This window comes from Leucoraja erinacea, chromosome 28 (assembly GCF_028641065.1).
Source record: "Leucoraja erinacea ecotype New England chromosome 28, Leri_hhj_1, whole genome shotgun sequence".
NCBI classification, from domain to species: Eukaryota; Metazoa; Chordata; class Chondrichthyes; order Rajiformes; family Rajidae; genus Leucoraja; species Leucoraja erinaceus.
In genome coordinates this window covers 32,055,508-32,071,280 of record NC_073404.1, presented here as the reverse complement: position 1 = coordinate 32,071,280, position 15,773 = coordinate 32,055,508, and the positions used below count along the sequence as shown (strand labels likewise).

The 15,773-nt window shown below is 42.4% G+C and overlaps 1 protein-coding gene across 1 annotated transcript in view; it reads right to left on the bottom strand.

Annotated features, from left to right (window-relative positions):
• Positions 1-12,189, bottom strand: part of LOC129710483 (nuclear pore membrane glycoprotein 210-like) — a 113,304-nt gene extending 101,115 nt beyond the window's left edge. The window contains exons 1-3 of the mRNA XM_055657437.1: positions 11,786-12,189; positions 10,368-10,504; positions 2,044-2,175 (exon numbers count right to left, since the gene is read on the bottom strand). Coding sequence (XP_055513412.1) covers positions 2,044-2,175; positions 10,368-10,504; positions 11,786-11,937 — 421 coding nt within the window. The 5' untranslated portion in view covers positions 11,938-12,189. The remainder of the gene's footprint in view (positions 1-2,043; positions 2,176-10,367; positions 10,505-11,785) is intronic.
• Positions 12,190-15,773: the final 3,584 nt, after the last annotated feature.

Below are 15,773 nucleotides of genomic sequence, written 5' to 3'. Positions count from 1 at the left end.
GAGAAAGGCGAACTTTGATGAGATGCGAAATGATTTAAAAGGAGTGAACTGGGACATTTTGTTTTATGGGAAGGGTGTAGAAGAGAAATGGAGGACATTTAAAGGGGACATTTTAAGAGTACAGAATCTTTATGTTCCTGTTCGGTTGAAAGGAAACAGTAAAAAGTGAAAAGAGCCCTGGTTTTCAAGGGAAATTGGAAATCTTGTTCGGAAAAAGAGGGAGATCTACAATAATTATAGGCAGCATGAAGTAAATGAGGTGCTTGAGGAGTATAAGGAATGTAAAAAGAATCTTAAGAAAGAAATTAGAAAAGCTAAAAGAAGACATGAGGTTGCTTTGGCAAGTAAGGTGAAAGTAAATCCAAAGGGTTTCTACAGCTATATTAATAGCAAAAGGATAACGAGGGATAACATTGATCCATTGGAGAGACAGAGTGGACAGCTATCTGCAGAGCCAAAAGAGATGGGGGAGATATTGAACAATTTCTTTTCTTCGGTATTCACCAAGGAGAAGGATATTGAATTATGTGAGGTAAGGGAAACTAGTAGAGTAGCTATGGATACTATGAGTTTCAAAGTAAAAGAAGTACTGACACTTTTGAGAAATATAAAAGTGGATAAGTCTCCAGGTCCTGACAGGATATTCCCTAGGACATTGAGGGAAGTTAGTGTAGAAATAGCCGGGGCTATGACAGAAATATTTCAAATGTCAAACGGGAATAGTCCCCGAGGATTGGCGTACTGCGCATGTTGTTCCATTGTTTAAAAAGGGTTCTAAGAGTAAACCTAGCAATTATAGGCCTGTTAGTTTGACTTCAGTGGTGGGCAAATTAATGGAAAAGATACTTAGAGATAATATATATAAGCATCTGGATAAACAGGGTCTGATTAGGAACAGTCAGCATGGATTTGTGCCTGGAAGGTCATGTTTGACTAATCTTCTTGAATTTTTTGAAGAGGTTACTAGGGAAATTGACGAGGGTAAAGCAGTGGATGTTGTCTATATGGACTTTAGTAAGGCCTTTGACAAGGTTCCTCATGGAAGGTTGGTTAAGAAGGTTCAACCGTTGGGTATAAATGCAGGAGTAGCAAGATGGGTTCAACAGTGGCTGAATGGGAGAAGCCAGAGGGTAATGGTGGATGGTTGTTTGTCGGGTTGGAGGCAGGTGACTAGTGGGGTGCTTCAGGGATCTGTGTTGGGTCCTTTGTTGTTTGTCATGTACATCAATGATCTGGATGAAGGTGTGGTAAATTGGATTAGTAAGTATGCAGATGATACCAAGATAGGGGGGGTTGTGGATAATGAAGAGGATTTCCAAAGTCTACAGAGTGATTTAGGCCATTTGGAAGAATGGGCTGAAAGATGGCAGATGGAGTTTAATGCTGATAAATGTGAGGTGCTACACCTTGGCAGGACAAATCAAAATAGGACGTACATGGTAAATGGTAGGGAATTGAAGAATACAGTTGAACAGAGGGATCTGGGAATAACCGTGCATAGTTCCTTGAAGGTGGAATCTCATATAGATAGGGTGATAAAGAAAGCTTTTGGTATGCTAGCCTTTATAAATCAGAGCATTGAGTATAGAAGCTGGGATGTAATGTTAAAATTGTACAAGGCATTGGTGAGACCAAATCTGGAGTATGGTGTACAATTTTGGTCGCCCAATTATAGGAAGAACAATCGGTTGTTGCAATTCAGGTGGGGAATAGAAATGCCCCATTCCCACACAGCAGAAGGTCCTTGCAACCTGGCAGCATCCTGTCAGTCTCCCAAATGGTTGTTTGTATGTACAGGTTGTCCATAAGTCAGGCATTCATAACAATGACGGATTTGCAGATGATGAATGACTACTGAAAAATAATGATTGGTACTGAGAGTCAGATAAATCGTCAGATAAAACAGAAGAAATCTTCCTGGGAAATGAGTTTAGGAGAAAATTACATTCTGCAATCAGTAGATCAGGCATGGGAAATTATAAACAAGACAACAGTAAATAAATAAGATAGATATATCTCTAGAGTATGAGAAAGCAACCATACCTTCTTCATCCAAGGCTCTAACTGTTAATTTTAACAGTGAGTCATCCACGTACAACTCCCGAGTTGTTGATAAAATTTCAATTTGATTTATTTTGTCCACCATTACATCACAGCGCAACACCTGTCCTGTCACTGAAATAAAAACACATTACTGCTTTACACATCATTTTCAATTGTTTATCCAAGATTCTTTCATTATATTGAAAATATTGTGAGGTTCATTACTTTAAAAAAAATCACCAATCCATTAAAGATAAACTTTATGTCCCTAAATTCATCTAACCACAAAATAGAAATGTGATTATTTACTTTCCTTTGCCCCTAAGAATCACACAGCATCTGTAAGTAAGAAGATAAGAAGAGTCTAGTCAAGAGAGTTTATTGTCATGTGTCCCAGATAGGACAATGAAATTCTTACTTTTGCTTCAACACAACAGAACATAGTAGGCATGAATATAGAATAGATCAGTGTGTCCATATACCATTATATAAATATATACACACATGATTAGGTAAACGGATAAAGTGCAAATAAACAGATAATGGTCTATTAACGTTGCTTAATATTGCTTAATTTACGACTCAATCAGGCCATTTCTTTTTCAGCCTTTTTCCTTTTGTTTTATCATGCCAATTATATTCCGCTTGTAACACATCCCAATTCTTGGGTATACCATCCTTTTTAATCTTTTCTGCCTTTTTAACAGGTATACATTCCATATTCTTCCAACTGGCCAAGATTCATCTCACAAACGTTTGGTTAGCTTATAATTTAATATTCTATAGTCTTTGTAACTTTTAGGATTCAAATACACGTGTTGGATGGGCGTTCCCCCGTAATTCTTATCCTAATTATTCCCCATAGTCGCGAGTTTCTCTCTGCCCGGCAACTTCTACCTAATCTAGCCCTACCTAACCTAGCCGCAAGGTTTCTCAGCCCGGCTACTTCTACTTAACCTTGCCCCAAGTGTCTCAACGCGGCTGACTTCTCAACCGAATCGCCCCGCGTATCTCAACTCGGCAGACTTAAAAAATACATACACAAAATCTGGCCCGCGTTTCTCTCAACCCGCTGATTTAATAAAAATAATTTTAAAAATACACACAATTGGGCTGTATCTAAGAACCCTCGGCTGGTAAGCATATCAACTTCAGATGAAGGATCACATATGTTCCTGGGAGTTTCTATGGAAGTCGGTCTCAAAAGGTCCGATAGAGCTCAGTTTCCAATCCCTTCCAACCCCGGTAACTTCTTTTTTTTTTTAATTTTATTTTTATTAGCAGTACAGTAAATCACATTAATACATCGCATATATCTTATTACATTATGTTGTACCACTTCATTTTTTGAGCTTTAAAAGAGAAAGAAATAAAAGAAGTAAGAAAAGTAAGCAAGAATTGTGAAGGTGCAGGAAAATGTTGGGAGAAAAGAACCCCTTAGGGAAAGAATTAGAGAAGGAAGCAAAGAAAATAATTAAGACCCTAGAAAGAAAGGAAAAAAAAGGAAAAAAGGAAAATCCGTCGCTCTATTGTAACACAAAACTCCGCAAAAAAGGATCTACCAACCATGTTTTTATAAAAAATGTATTTTATACCCCCCATTACCCGGTCCTGGTAGCCTTTATATTTTAACTTATTATTGCACCTTAGCTTGTAATAGTTCCATAAATGCAGACCACGTCTTTTGGAAGTGATCTGCTTTACCTGCTAGGAGGAGTCTCATCTCTTCCAAGTGTAATGTTTCGAACATGTTTGAAATCCACATTTTTGTTGTTGGTATTGGAGCATTTTTCCAAAATTTAAGTATAAGCTTTTTTCCGATTATTAGCCCATAATTAAGTAAGTTCTTTTGAAACATATTTAATTCAGGGTTAGCTTCCGATATTCCAAAAATGATCCATTCTACTCTAGGTAGAAGTTTTGTTTTAAATAATTTTGTAAAGATTTCAAATATTTCGTTCCAGAATTTTTGAATTTTTGTACAGAAAACAAAAGAGTGCGCTATGTTAGCTTCTTGTACCTGACATTTATCACAAATGGGTGAGACATTGGGGAAGACTTTATTTATTTTAGATTTTGAATAATATAGTCTGTGTAATGTTTTATATTGGATTAGAGTATGTCGTACGTTGATCGAGCATTTATGCACATATCTTAAACGTTTATCCCAGCTCTCTTTTTTAATTTTTATAGCTAATTCTTGTTCCCAATCTCTTCTAATATTATCTGTTGTAGGTATTTCTATATTCAATATAATATTATATAAGTATGATATTAGATTTGCTGATTCAGCCTTTATCTTCATGGCTTCATCTAATAAGTCTGGGGGCATATTATAATAGTCTTTTGTATATTTTTTCAGATAATCACGAATTTGAAGATATTTAAAATATTGATTATTTTTCAAGTTATATTTCAGTTGTAATTGTTGAAATGGTAATAATTTCCCTAATTCATACAGGTCTCGAGCGTTTTGATTCCTGTTCTTTCCCATTGTGTAAATGATTTATCTATAATTGAGGGTTTAAACGAAGGATTATTGGCTATTGGCATTAGCAGAGATAGATTTCTTAATTTTAAGTTCTGTTTTATTTGTTTCAGATTCAGATTCAGATTCAATTTTAATTGTCATTGTCAGTGTACAGTACAGAGACAACGAAATGCATTTCTGATTCCAAGTTCTGATTGTACTATGTATCATTGGATTTTTATTATAATATTTGTTATTCAAATTCGTTGGTGAGAGGAGAGTCGCGCCTGTATTACCAGGAGCGCAGTTCTCTCTCTCCATTATAATCCAGTCCACCTGCTGGGCAGAGTTTTCCGGTAACTTCTGTTACCTCTTGCACATTCATCTGTTGACTGTCAAGTCAAGTCAAGTTTATTCGTCACATACATATTCGAGATGTGCAGTGAAATGAAAAGTGGCAATGCTCGCAGAGTTTGTGCAAAAAACAAACAAATAAACAACCAAACAAACAGAATGGAACAGCATCACATATTCTTTTACATATTAAATATTGTGGGCGGAAGGAAAAAGGGAAATAAAAACAGCAATTTAAAAGAAAGCAGTAGAGTGGTACAGTAAAGTCAGTCCCTGGTGAGATAGGAGTTTACAGTCCTAATGGCCTCTGGGAAGAAACTCCTTCTCAACCTCTCCATTCTCACAGCATGGCAACGGAGGCGTTTGCCTGACCGTAGCAGCAGGAACAGTCCGTTGCAGGGGTGGAAGGGGTCTCCCATGATCTTATTGGCTCTGGAGTTGCACCTCCTGATGTATAGTTCCTGCAGGGGGGCGAGTGAAGCTCCCATAGTCCTCGGATGATGTGCCCTCCTAAAGTCCATGATCAGCTCCTTAGTTTTTTTGATGTTCAAGAGGAGGCTGTTGTCCTGACACCAGTTCCAGATCAGCCACCTCCTCCCGGTAGGCCTTCTCATCATTGTCTGAGATCAGGCCCACCACCACAGTTTCATCAGCAAACTTGATTATCGAGTTGGAGCTGAACCTAGTCACACAGTCATGTGTGTACAGGGAGTACAATAGGGGGCTGAGGACGCAACCCTGGGGGGATCCTGTGCTCAGAGTGAGGGACTTTGATGTATTCCCTCCCATCTTGACTACCTGGGGCCTGGCAGTGAGAAAGTCCAGGACCCAGGCACACAGGGAGGTGTTGAGCCCCAATTCCAGTAGCTTCTCGGCCAGTCTGGTGGGGGACTATCATGTTGAAGGCTGAACTGAAGTCTATGAACAGCATCCTCACGTAGCTCCCCTTCTGGCTGTCGAGATGAGAGAGCGGTGTGCAAAACCTGGGAGACTGCATCGTCCATGGATCTGTTCGGACGGTATGCAAATTTAACGGGTCCATGTTGTGAGGGAGGAAGGCGCAGATGTGTTTCTTCACCAGCCTCTCAAAGCATTTCATGACTACCGAGGTGAGGGCCACCGGATGGTAGTCATTCAGGCAGGCTGGGGAGGCATTTTTAGGTACCGGTACAATGATGGATTTTTTGAAGCAGGCAGGGCCCACGGACTTGTCCAGGGAGAGGTTGAATATTGTAGTGAGCACCGGAGCTAGCTGTGTAGCATAGGACTTAAGTACTCGTCCTGAGATGCCATCGGGGCCTGCAGCTTTCCCCGTGTTCACCCGTGTCAGAGCCCTCCTCACATCGTGCTCGGACAACGAGAAAGTGTGCACATTCATCCCTTCAGCTTCGTTATCCAGCCCGCTGGCGGTATTGTCGATATTGTCCCAGCGAGGCCTGCCGACTATTCGACAATAAAAAAGTTCACTTCTTAAAAACAGACAACTCACAAAACTCAAACTTTACTAATTATCGGCCGATGGAAGTGGCGAGGATTACACCATCCAGGTAAGCAACATAGGCACTTGACTCTCCTCGTGTCACCACTTCTATGAACAAAGAATTACATGGTATTTTATACTGTTTTTTTTTGTCACCTAAGCACATTCCAAAGATGTTAGTCATGGTCAGAGGTAAAGTCAATACACATTTACCACAGGATGCGTCTGAGTTTGTCTCTTGTCAATCAGCAGTTGCATATCAAAGGCATCCTATCAGTTAGTACTTTCAAGATAAGACATTTCAAAGGCATCGGTCATTGTCTCAATACACTTCACTGGGACGTCTGGGCCTCTCTCTCTCTCATCAATTAGTAGACGCATTTCAAAGTCACCGGTCATTGCACATTTCAAAGGCATCAGACATTGTCTCAATACCCCACACTGGGCTTCTCTCTCTGGGCTTCTCTCTCTCTCTCTCTCTCTCTCTCTCTCTCTCATCAATCTACTAGAGAAAGCCTGCTTGAGGAGAAATATAAGTTATAATAGTCAGGGCCAGATTTACGTATAAGCTAGACAAGCTTAAACTTAGGGCCTCGAGATCTAGGGCGGCCTACTCACCTCATTGCCTCACCGGACCCATCAAACCTCGCCGCCCCACCGACCATCTGCCCACCGGGACCTCCTACTCTTTGCCCGCTGACCCTGGCCATTCCACCGCCCTCCAACAGCCCGCAGCCGTCGCCTTACCTGCAGCCTGGACTCAGCACCGGGCCTGAAGTTTCCACGGTGCAGACTAGGCAGAGGAGGAGGGAAGAGACTGCAGACCTAAGACTTTTGCCTCCATCACAGTGAGGAGGTGCTAGGTGGATTCACTGTGGTGGATGTTAATATGTGTTTATTGTTGAGGTTTTTTTAATTGTATTGTATGTATGTATGACTGCAGGCACGAATATCCGTTCAGACTTCGGTCTGAATGACAATAAAGGAAACCTGTACCTGTATAACCTGTATAACTACCACTCCCCTGACCTCCCCCTCTCAGTTACCGAACAGTCTGTCCTCAGCTGAGGCCTCACCTTTGTCTCCCTCCATCCCCACCTCAATGAGTTCCGCGCCCGCTGCGATTTGGAGCTCTTCTTCCGTCGCCTCCGCCTCACATCGTTCTTCCATGGGAACGAGTTCTCGCCCCCATTGATGATACCTTTTCCCGTCTCCAACGGACCCCTTCCTCTTGGACCCCCCCTCATGGCCATTGGTACAATGAAATTTGTGAGGTCACCATCCGACGTCGGAACGGGAGAACATTCTCAGCGGCTTGGACTTCCGAATCGGCCACTTCTTACCGGAGACCGCTGCTCCTGAAGTCCACAGGCTGAACTGGGTGGAGATTCACGCTGGCAGCCCTCGGCAAAGGGTTCCCAGGACACCAGCGATGTTGAAATCAGTGCGGCCCGAGGCTGGGAGCTCCGCAAACCATAGCTGATGTTGAAGCAGCAGGCCCAACACTCCAGAGCTTCAAACGGAGATAGGTAAGGCATCGCCTGCTGCACGGTGAATCCAATATGTATTTTAAAACCAACTGTTTAATGACAACATACTGTAGGATCTAAAAGTGTCACACTGTCACTGTCGGGTAGTCATGGTCCTCTCAGTTACCGAACAGCCTGTCCTCAGCTGAGGGGGTGGGGGATTGGGAGGGGGGGGGCTCACAAGTGAAATTGCTTAGCTTCTCTAATAGACATTTTTTGCAAGCTTTAGAAAACCAATAGACATTTTTTGCAAGCTTTAGAACCAATAGACATTTTTTTGCAAGCTTTAGAACCAATAGACATTTTTTTTTGCAAGCTTTAGAACCAATAGACATTTTTTGCAAGCTTTAGAACCAATAGACATTTTTTTGCAAGCTTTAGAACCAATAGAGCCACTTTTTGCAAGCTTTAGAACCAATATACACTTTTTGCAAGCTTTAGAACCAATAGACATTTTTTGCAAGCTTTAGAATCAATAGACATTTTTTTGCAAGCTTTAGAACCAACAGACATTTTTTGCAAGCTTTAGAACCAACAGACATTTTTTTTGCAAGCTTTAGAACCAATAGAGACACTTTTTGCAAGCTTTAGAACCAATAGAGACACGTTTTGCAAGCTTTAGAACCAATAGACATTTTTTTGCAAGCTTTAGAACCAATAGACATTTTTGCCAGCTTTAGAACCAATAGACATTTTTTTGCCAGCTTTAGAACCAATAGACATTTTTTTGCAAGCTTTAGAACGAATAGACATTTTTTTGCAAGCTTTAGAACCAATAGACATTTTTTTGCAAGCTTTAGAACCAATAGACACATTCTGCAAGCATTTTAGAACCACTAAGGGCACTTACATTTGAGTAGACATGTGTTCAGTGTTATTCACAGCTCAGAGAAACGTGACCCTCTGCCTTCCTCCATCTTGAAGAGACTGTGAGGCACACCACTTCCTGGTTTTACAGTCCCTCCCCCACTCCGCCAGCAGGGGCAGCAGAGAGAATGGGGAATTTGTAAAAACATTAATATCTCTGTCATTTTTCATCGACGGGAAATGCGGCGGAGGGGGGCTCTGAGCAAGGTGGCCAAAAATGACGGCCGTAGGTGGTGCCGTTCTCTCGGAAATCCCAGCACAGGTGGCCAAAACCGGTCAAGAACAGACTTTTAGTAATATATATATATATATATATAAGATAGATAGAGGATATTTAAAAGCATTTGACCTTTTCACTAGCGTGTCTAAACCCTTAATAATCTTATATGTTTCAATAAGATCCCCTCTCATCCATCTAAATTCCGGAGCATACAAGCCCAGCTGCTCCATTCTATCAACATATGACAGTCCTGCAATCCCGGGAATTAACCTTGTGTACCTACGCTGCACTCCCTCAATAGCAAGAATGTCCTTCCTCAAATATGGAGACGAAAACTGCACACAATACTCCAGGTGTGGTCTCACTAGGGCCCTGTACAACTGCAGAAGGACCTCTTTGCTCCTATACTCAACTCCTCGTGTTGTGAAGGCCAACATGCCATTTGCTATTCATTCAAATATACTAGTGGTGACACCAGTGGCTTCCTGGAAAATGATCCATGTCACAATTTCCCTAACGGCATACTTTAAAAAATGGAAATTGAATTTTGTGTTTGTTTCAAACTGTTTCACACACCTTGGGCGCCTCCTCTCAAATAAGGCGGAAAGTGCTCATGAAATTCAGTCACCTTCTGTGCACTAACATGGCCTTTGCTGTTCTAAAAATAAGTATTTTGAGAGTTAAAGTCTGCTGGGAAGAAATTATCCACATGTGGCTCTGAATTATTGACTACCCACAGTAGATACCTCAAAGCACTGGAAATAACTCCACAAACTCTTTCAAATTCACTGGTAGGATAAGCAAACCAACATAGTATCCCCCCCCCCACCAGATCAACTTTCTAGAATTCTGGTCATAATTATACTCAGTTAGCACGGAATGCTAATCTTTACCTGTCCAATCCTCAACTCAAAAACAAAAAAAACACTGTCAATGGTGGTTACAAGTTGGAAAACAGAAACATTTAAGAATTCTCTTACAGCTTACTTGAAAATGGTCACCATTTCCACCGACTCATGAGGATCATTAACCCATGATTACTTAAGCGAGAGTGGTATTGGGATGACATTGGCAATCACAAATCCATTCTTCAAGAGACCACAAAAAAAGGTAGGTGTATAGCACCTAACAAACCACCCACTCACTCTCTTATCAAACACCTCCGTCCCCATGCACGTGTACAAATCTCACATTTCAGCTACCTCAGAATCTATCGAATTGTAGTGACAACAAGACATCCTTCATCCTGAGGAATTGTCTACAAAGGATTTGAAATATCTATTTTAGATGATTAATGTCAAATGTCCATTTCAACAATGACCACATACCAGATTTGTCTTCTGAGTTATATTTTCATTTCATGTCAGCCCAATAAAGTAATTATTATAATAATTCGATATTTACCAGTTTCCTCTGCTATGATTATGCTGGTGAGGCGAGTACGCTGAGTAGAGCGAGCAGATATCACCGCTGAATTGGAACAGTCAGTATTATTCTGATACACAGGTTCAATGGTTGCTATATCTGGTCGGGTTGAAAACCTGTCATGAAAAAGAACTATTCAGTTCTCTGACTTTTACTCACACATTATTGCTTAAGGTATTCAATTTACTAAGTGGGTTTAGCTCAAAATGTGTTAACTGAAATAATTTTTTTATACATACAATGTGAATTTCTACCAAATGTATAATTTATCAGTGGGGTGTGTGTGGAATTCTCAGCCTCAGAGGGTGGTGGAGGCAGGTTCTCTGAATGCTTTCAAGAGAGAGCTAGATAGGGCTCTTAAAAATAGCGTAGTCAGGGGATATGGGGAGAAGGCAGGAACGGGGTACTGATTAGGGATGATCAGCCATGATCACATTGAATGGGGGTGCTGGCCAAATGGCCTACTTCTGCACTTATTGTCTATTATAAATACTATAGGTTAAAATATGAGTTGCATGAATTTACTCTTAATAAGCATGTCAGCTCTAATTAATTCAAAGACAATATATATCTGGACTTGTCCTTCTCAATAGAATTTACACCCTTTCAAAGTAAGAACAGTTGAACTACCTAAAGTCAAGATTGTTTGTCATAGGTCCTGAAACAGAACAATTAAGTTCTTACTTGCAGCAGCAACAAGATTACTTATTGTATGTGACGGCCGGTGGGGTGAAAGGTGAGGACAATGAACACAATGAATGGTGGTGCTGTCTCGAAGGGCCGAATGGTCTCCTCCTGCACCTATTTTCTATGTATTAGATAGGCACATGGATATGCAGGGAATGGAGGGATTATGGATTGTGTGCAAGGAGTAGTTTAAATTGGTACCATGGTCAGCACAGACATTGTACCATGGTCAGCCGGTTCCTGTGTTGTGCTGTATTGTTCTACGTTACATTTCTTGATTGTCTTATAAATTGTTTGTCTACTTTTGCCTGATGTTGTCTACCCAAAATTGAACTAATTATTTCCCCAATGTCAGGCGTTAGCGAACTGGACTATAGCTTGCTACTTTCTGTCTCCCTCTTTTTTTTAGAGTGGTTTCACATTGGGTGTAGGAAGGAACTGCAGATGCTGGTTAAAACGAAAGATAGACATAAAATGCTGGAGTAACTCAGCGGGACAGGCAGCATCTGTGGAGAGAAGGAATGGATGACATTTCGGGTCGAGACCCTTCTTCAGACTGATGTTGGGGGCAGTTCTTCATTTCTCTGGTTGCTCCGGATCAGTGTGACAGCTGTCAGGCAGTGATGTTCGCTCCGGAGCACTGGGCCTCCCCTTGCCCGGTGCCCATTCGCAGTCCCCGGCCCGCGGCGTCGGCCTGAAGCGCAGCTCACCATCCATAGCACCCTTCGTCCGCCTGCAGGGTGAAGTTGACCTTCACGGTGCTGGAGTAGGGCAGTAACACCTTGGGGACATTGAGTTTGGCTCCGGACATGTGACGGGGAAGCAGCGCCATGAGCAGCAGCGGGGCCCAGCCCATCGCCATGGCAACGCCGCCTCGCAGCGTCGAGTGGAGCCGCCAAACGGGCGGGTAAGTGAGGAATGCAGCTCTACTCGAGGCCAGCCGGGATCCCCTCCACGATCACCGCCTGGGTGTGGCAGGGAAGCGGGCCGGGGACTGAGGGGGCGGTGAGGGAGGGAGCTGTACTCGGGGTCGGGCCAGGCCGGGCCGGGCTCACCACGATGGCGCCGCCATGTGCAGCACGTGACCCTGGAGCCGCCCCGCCCGGCGGGTCACGTGCTCTGGCGGAGTTTCATCCCGCGCCTGCGCGTTGGCGGGAAGGAGAAGGCGGGAGATCGCCCTTTGCTCTCAAGGGGGGCGGGGCCAGACTAACGGCGCCTGTTCATGTGTCCACTCCGCAGGTAATGGGGCCGGACTGACCACGTCCCCAGACTGACCACGTCCCCAGACTGACCACGTCCCCAGACTGACCACGTCCCCAGACTGACCACGTCCCCAGACTGACCACGTCCCCAGACTGACCACGTCCCCAGACTGACCACGTCCCCAGATTGACCACGTCTCCAGATTGACCACGTCTCCAGACATAGATACACAAAGCTGCAGTAACTCAGTGGGACAGGCAGCATCTCTGGAGAGAAGGAATGGGTGACGTTTCGGGTCGCGATCCTTCTACAGACTGCTCAGGTTTAGACCTTGAATGTAGTTACAATTGTGTTTATTACGGGATATCTTGTAAATATAATTAATGACTATCTGAACAATGTAGTAACTTCATCATAGTTATAGATTGGCATTATACCAGTACATGATGGAACCAGATTAACCATGTCCCCAGAGATGATCGAGCTGAACTATTGGCCTGTCCATATCTCCAGAGATGCTGCTCGGCCAGCTGTGTCTTTCAGACTCCAGCATGTTCCAAGGAGGAACATCTGACTCTGCAATGGGTGTAAGATTGAGAACCCCTGCTTAGCTTGCAAATGTTCACCTAAAATGAATGTCCCCAAAATGTAAAGTAGCTGACTGACCAGAAGACAATTTGGAGAGACAAAAGGATTGATTTCACTATAACCACGTACAATAAGACTCACTGAACATGTTTTTTTATGACCGGCTGCAAACTGTCATGTCCCCAGACTGACCACGTCCCCAGATTGACCACGTCCCCAGATTGACCACGTCCCCAGATTGACCATGTCTCCAGACATAGATACACAAAGCTGCAGTAACTCAGTGGGTCAGGCAGCATCTCTGGAGAGAAGGAATGGGTGACGTTTCGGGTCGCGATCCTTCTACAGACTGCTCAGGTTTAGACCTTGAATGTAGTTACAATTGTGTTTATTACGGGATATCTTGTAAATATAATTAATGACTATCTGAACAATGTAGTAACTTCATCATAGTTATAGATTGGCATTATACCAGTACATGATGGAACCAGATTAACCATGTCCCCAGAGATGATCGAGCTGAACTATTGGCCTGTCCATATCTCCAGAGATGCTGCTCGGCCAGCTGTGTCTTTCAGACTCCAGCATGTTCCAAGGAGGAACATCTGACTCTGCAATGGGTGTAAGATTGAGAACCCCTGCTTAGCTTGCAAATGTTCACCTAAAATAATGTTTAAAATGTAAAGTAGCTATAAGAAGACAATTTGGAGAACAAAAGGATTGATTTCACTATAAACATACAATAAGACTCACTAACATGTTTTTTTATGACCGGCTGCAAACTGTCATGTGAACTCAGATATCACAGGATTTTTTAAACCAGCATAAAGTCACAAGGAATCACTGCAGCAATAATCAAGAAGATAGTCTGTTCAACTTTCATAATTTTCTATTCATGGAAACGTAGTGAAATTATTTATTTCACTTTGGAAAACAAAAGGCATACATTTTACATCAAAGCTTGACATGGAAATCAGAGCTTTATAAAATGATTCCACCCAGTTGAATTCTCTGATCACAGTATTTTGCTCTTGTGAAAACAGATTGTATTTACTGTGTAGCGGGGACTCGCAGGAGTCCAGCTAGAAGCACAAGTTGTGTGCACTAGATGTGTTTATTCTCTCCAACACAGCTCCCTACTCCTTGCAGGACACGGGCGTTGCCCGGCCTTAAATACCAACTCAGGTACCAACCCCGTGTCTAGCGCCTCCCACACCAAGACGCTGCCTTCTAGAGCCGATGATTTGTTGTGCCCTTGGGTTGCCACCAGGAGCCGCCACATGAACCCCACCCTCCGAACCAGAGGCACCGAACCGGACGGGACGCCGAACGAGGCGGCCCGAACACGTAGAAATAATCCCATGCCCCGGGGGCATGCTGAGTTTGGAAGGTCCAAGTGTGCTGGATTCAAACGAGCCACAGACACAGTTTCACTAATAGATTTATTCTGCTATAATTTTTAGAGTTACAGTATGACTTTTTATAGGGAGGTTGAATGGCAGTCGGGTCACGACCCGTGACCCATACTGTTGCTACACTACATCAACTGGAGTACATGCGATGAACTGCAGGTAAGCATTGGCCATTGTTTTCAGCGTAGCGGGCCCGTTAAAACCTGCCGAAATGGTCAATTTTTGCGCTGTAAATAATTATGGAAATCGGCATAAGCATGAGAGACATTTATCCTACTTCAGAATTCAAAAAGTGAGGAGAAATGACGCTAGATAGAAGCGAGAGCTGAAAGGACACCAACAGCCAAAGTGCTTGGCGAACATTGACCGTGCAGGTATCGAGATTTAAAATACAGGGAATTATCGCGTTTGCTCACTGCTTTCATCAACAGGAAGGCATTATTTGTGTTTTTTATTGATTCCTTTGGCATCTAAAAAGTTTCAGAAGTGATAAATCTGGCTGTAAAATGTTAAAATTGTCCATGGTTCTTAAGTGGGTTTTTACATACAAAAAGAAACCGCCTCTGAAACAAAATTTCTCATTAAAAAAAAAAATTGCAAACCATACATGAATTTTGAATTACATTTTACTCAGATGCAAGCCAAGGAATGGCATAATAGTTAGCTGTTAATTGGACATAATCAACCTCAGCAAATTGACAATATCCTATTGAAAGGGAGTGGGTGTTTAAGCTGTCAGAACATTTTATTATTTGCCAATATATACATCTCAATAGCATAATGATAGAAAACTTACTTTTCCACACACCACTCGTAAGTCTGGAGATTTTTCAGAAACATTTTCTTTTTACATGTAAAAACCCACTTCAGAACCATGAGCGATTTTAACATTTTACAGCCAGATTTATCACTTCTGAAACTTTTTAGATACCAAGTGAATAAAGGAAAAACATACATAATGCCTTACTGTTGATGAAATGCCGTGAGCAAATGCGATATTTCCCAATATTTTCCAATTTGATATCTGCACAGCCAATGTTCGCCAACCACTTTAGCTGTTGTTGACCCTTCAGCTCTCGCTTCTCTTTACCTTCATTTCTCTTCACTTTCGGAATTCTGAAATAGGATAGATGTCTCTCACGCTTACCCCGACTTCCACAATTTTTTACAGTGGAAAAATTCACCATTTTGGCGGTTTTTAACAGGTAGGAAGGTACAAGTTTTGTGTATTAACAACATATACTGGAAGCTGCGATGTCCTCCAAATGGATTGAGCGGTTCCATGCGTCAAGCCCTTTGATCCGGTGACCTTACGTGCAACCCCCTATATCCATGCATTTTTTAAGCAGCAAGATGAAACAGTTGGGACGATTTTTTAAAAATCCGTATTTTACAAAGCAAAACCGTACATCCGTATTCTTATCGCATTTCCGTAAAAAATACGGAAAATCCGTACTACTTGGCAGCTCTGCTGCTCCCATGTACCCTCCCGAGC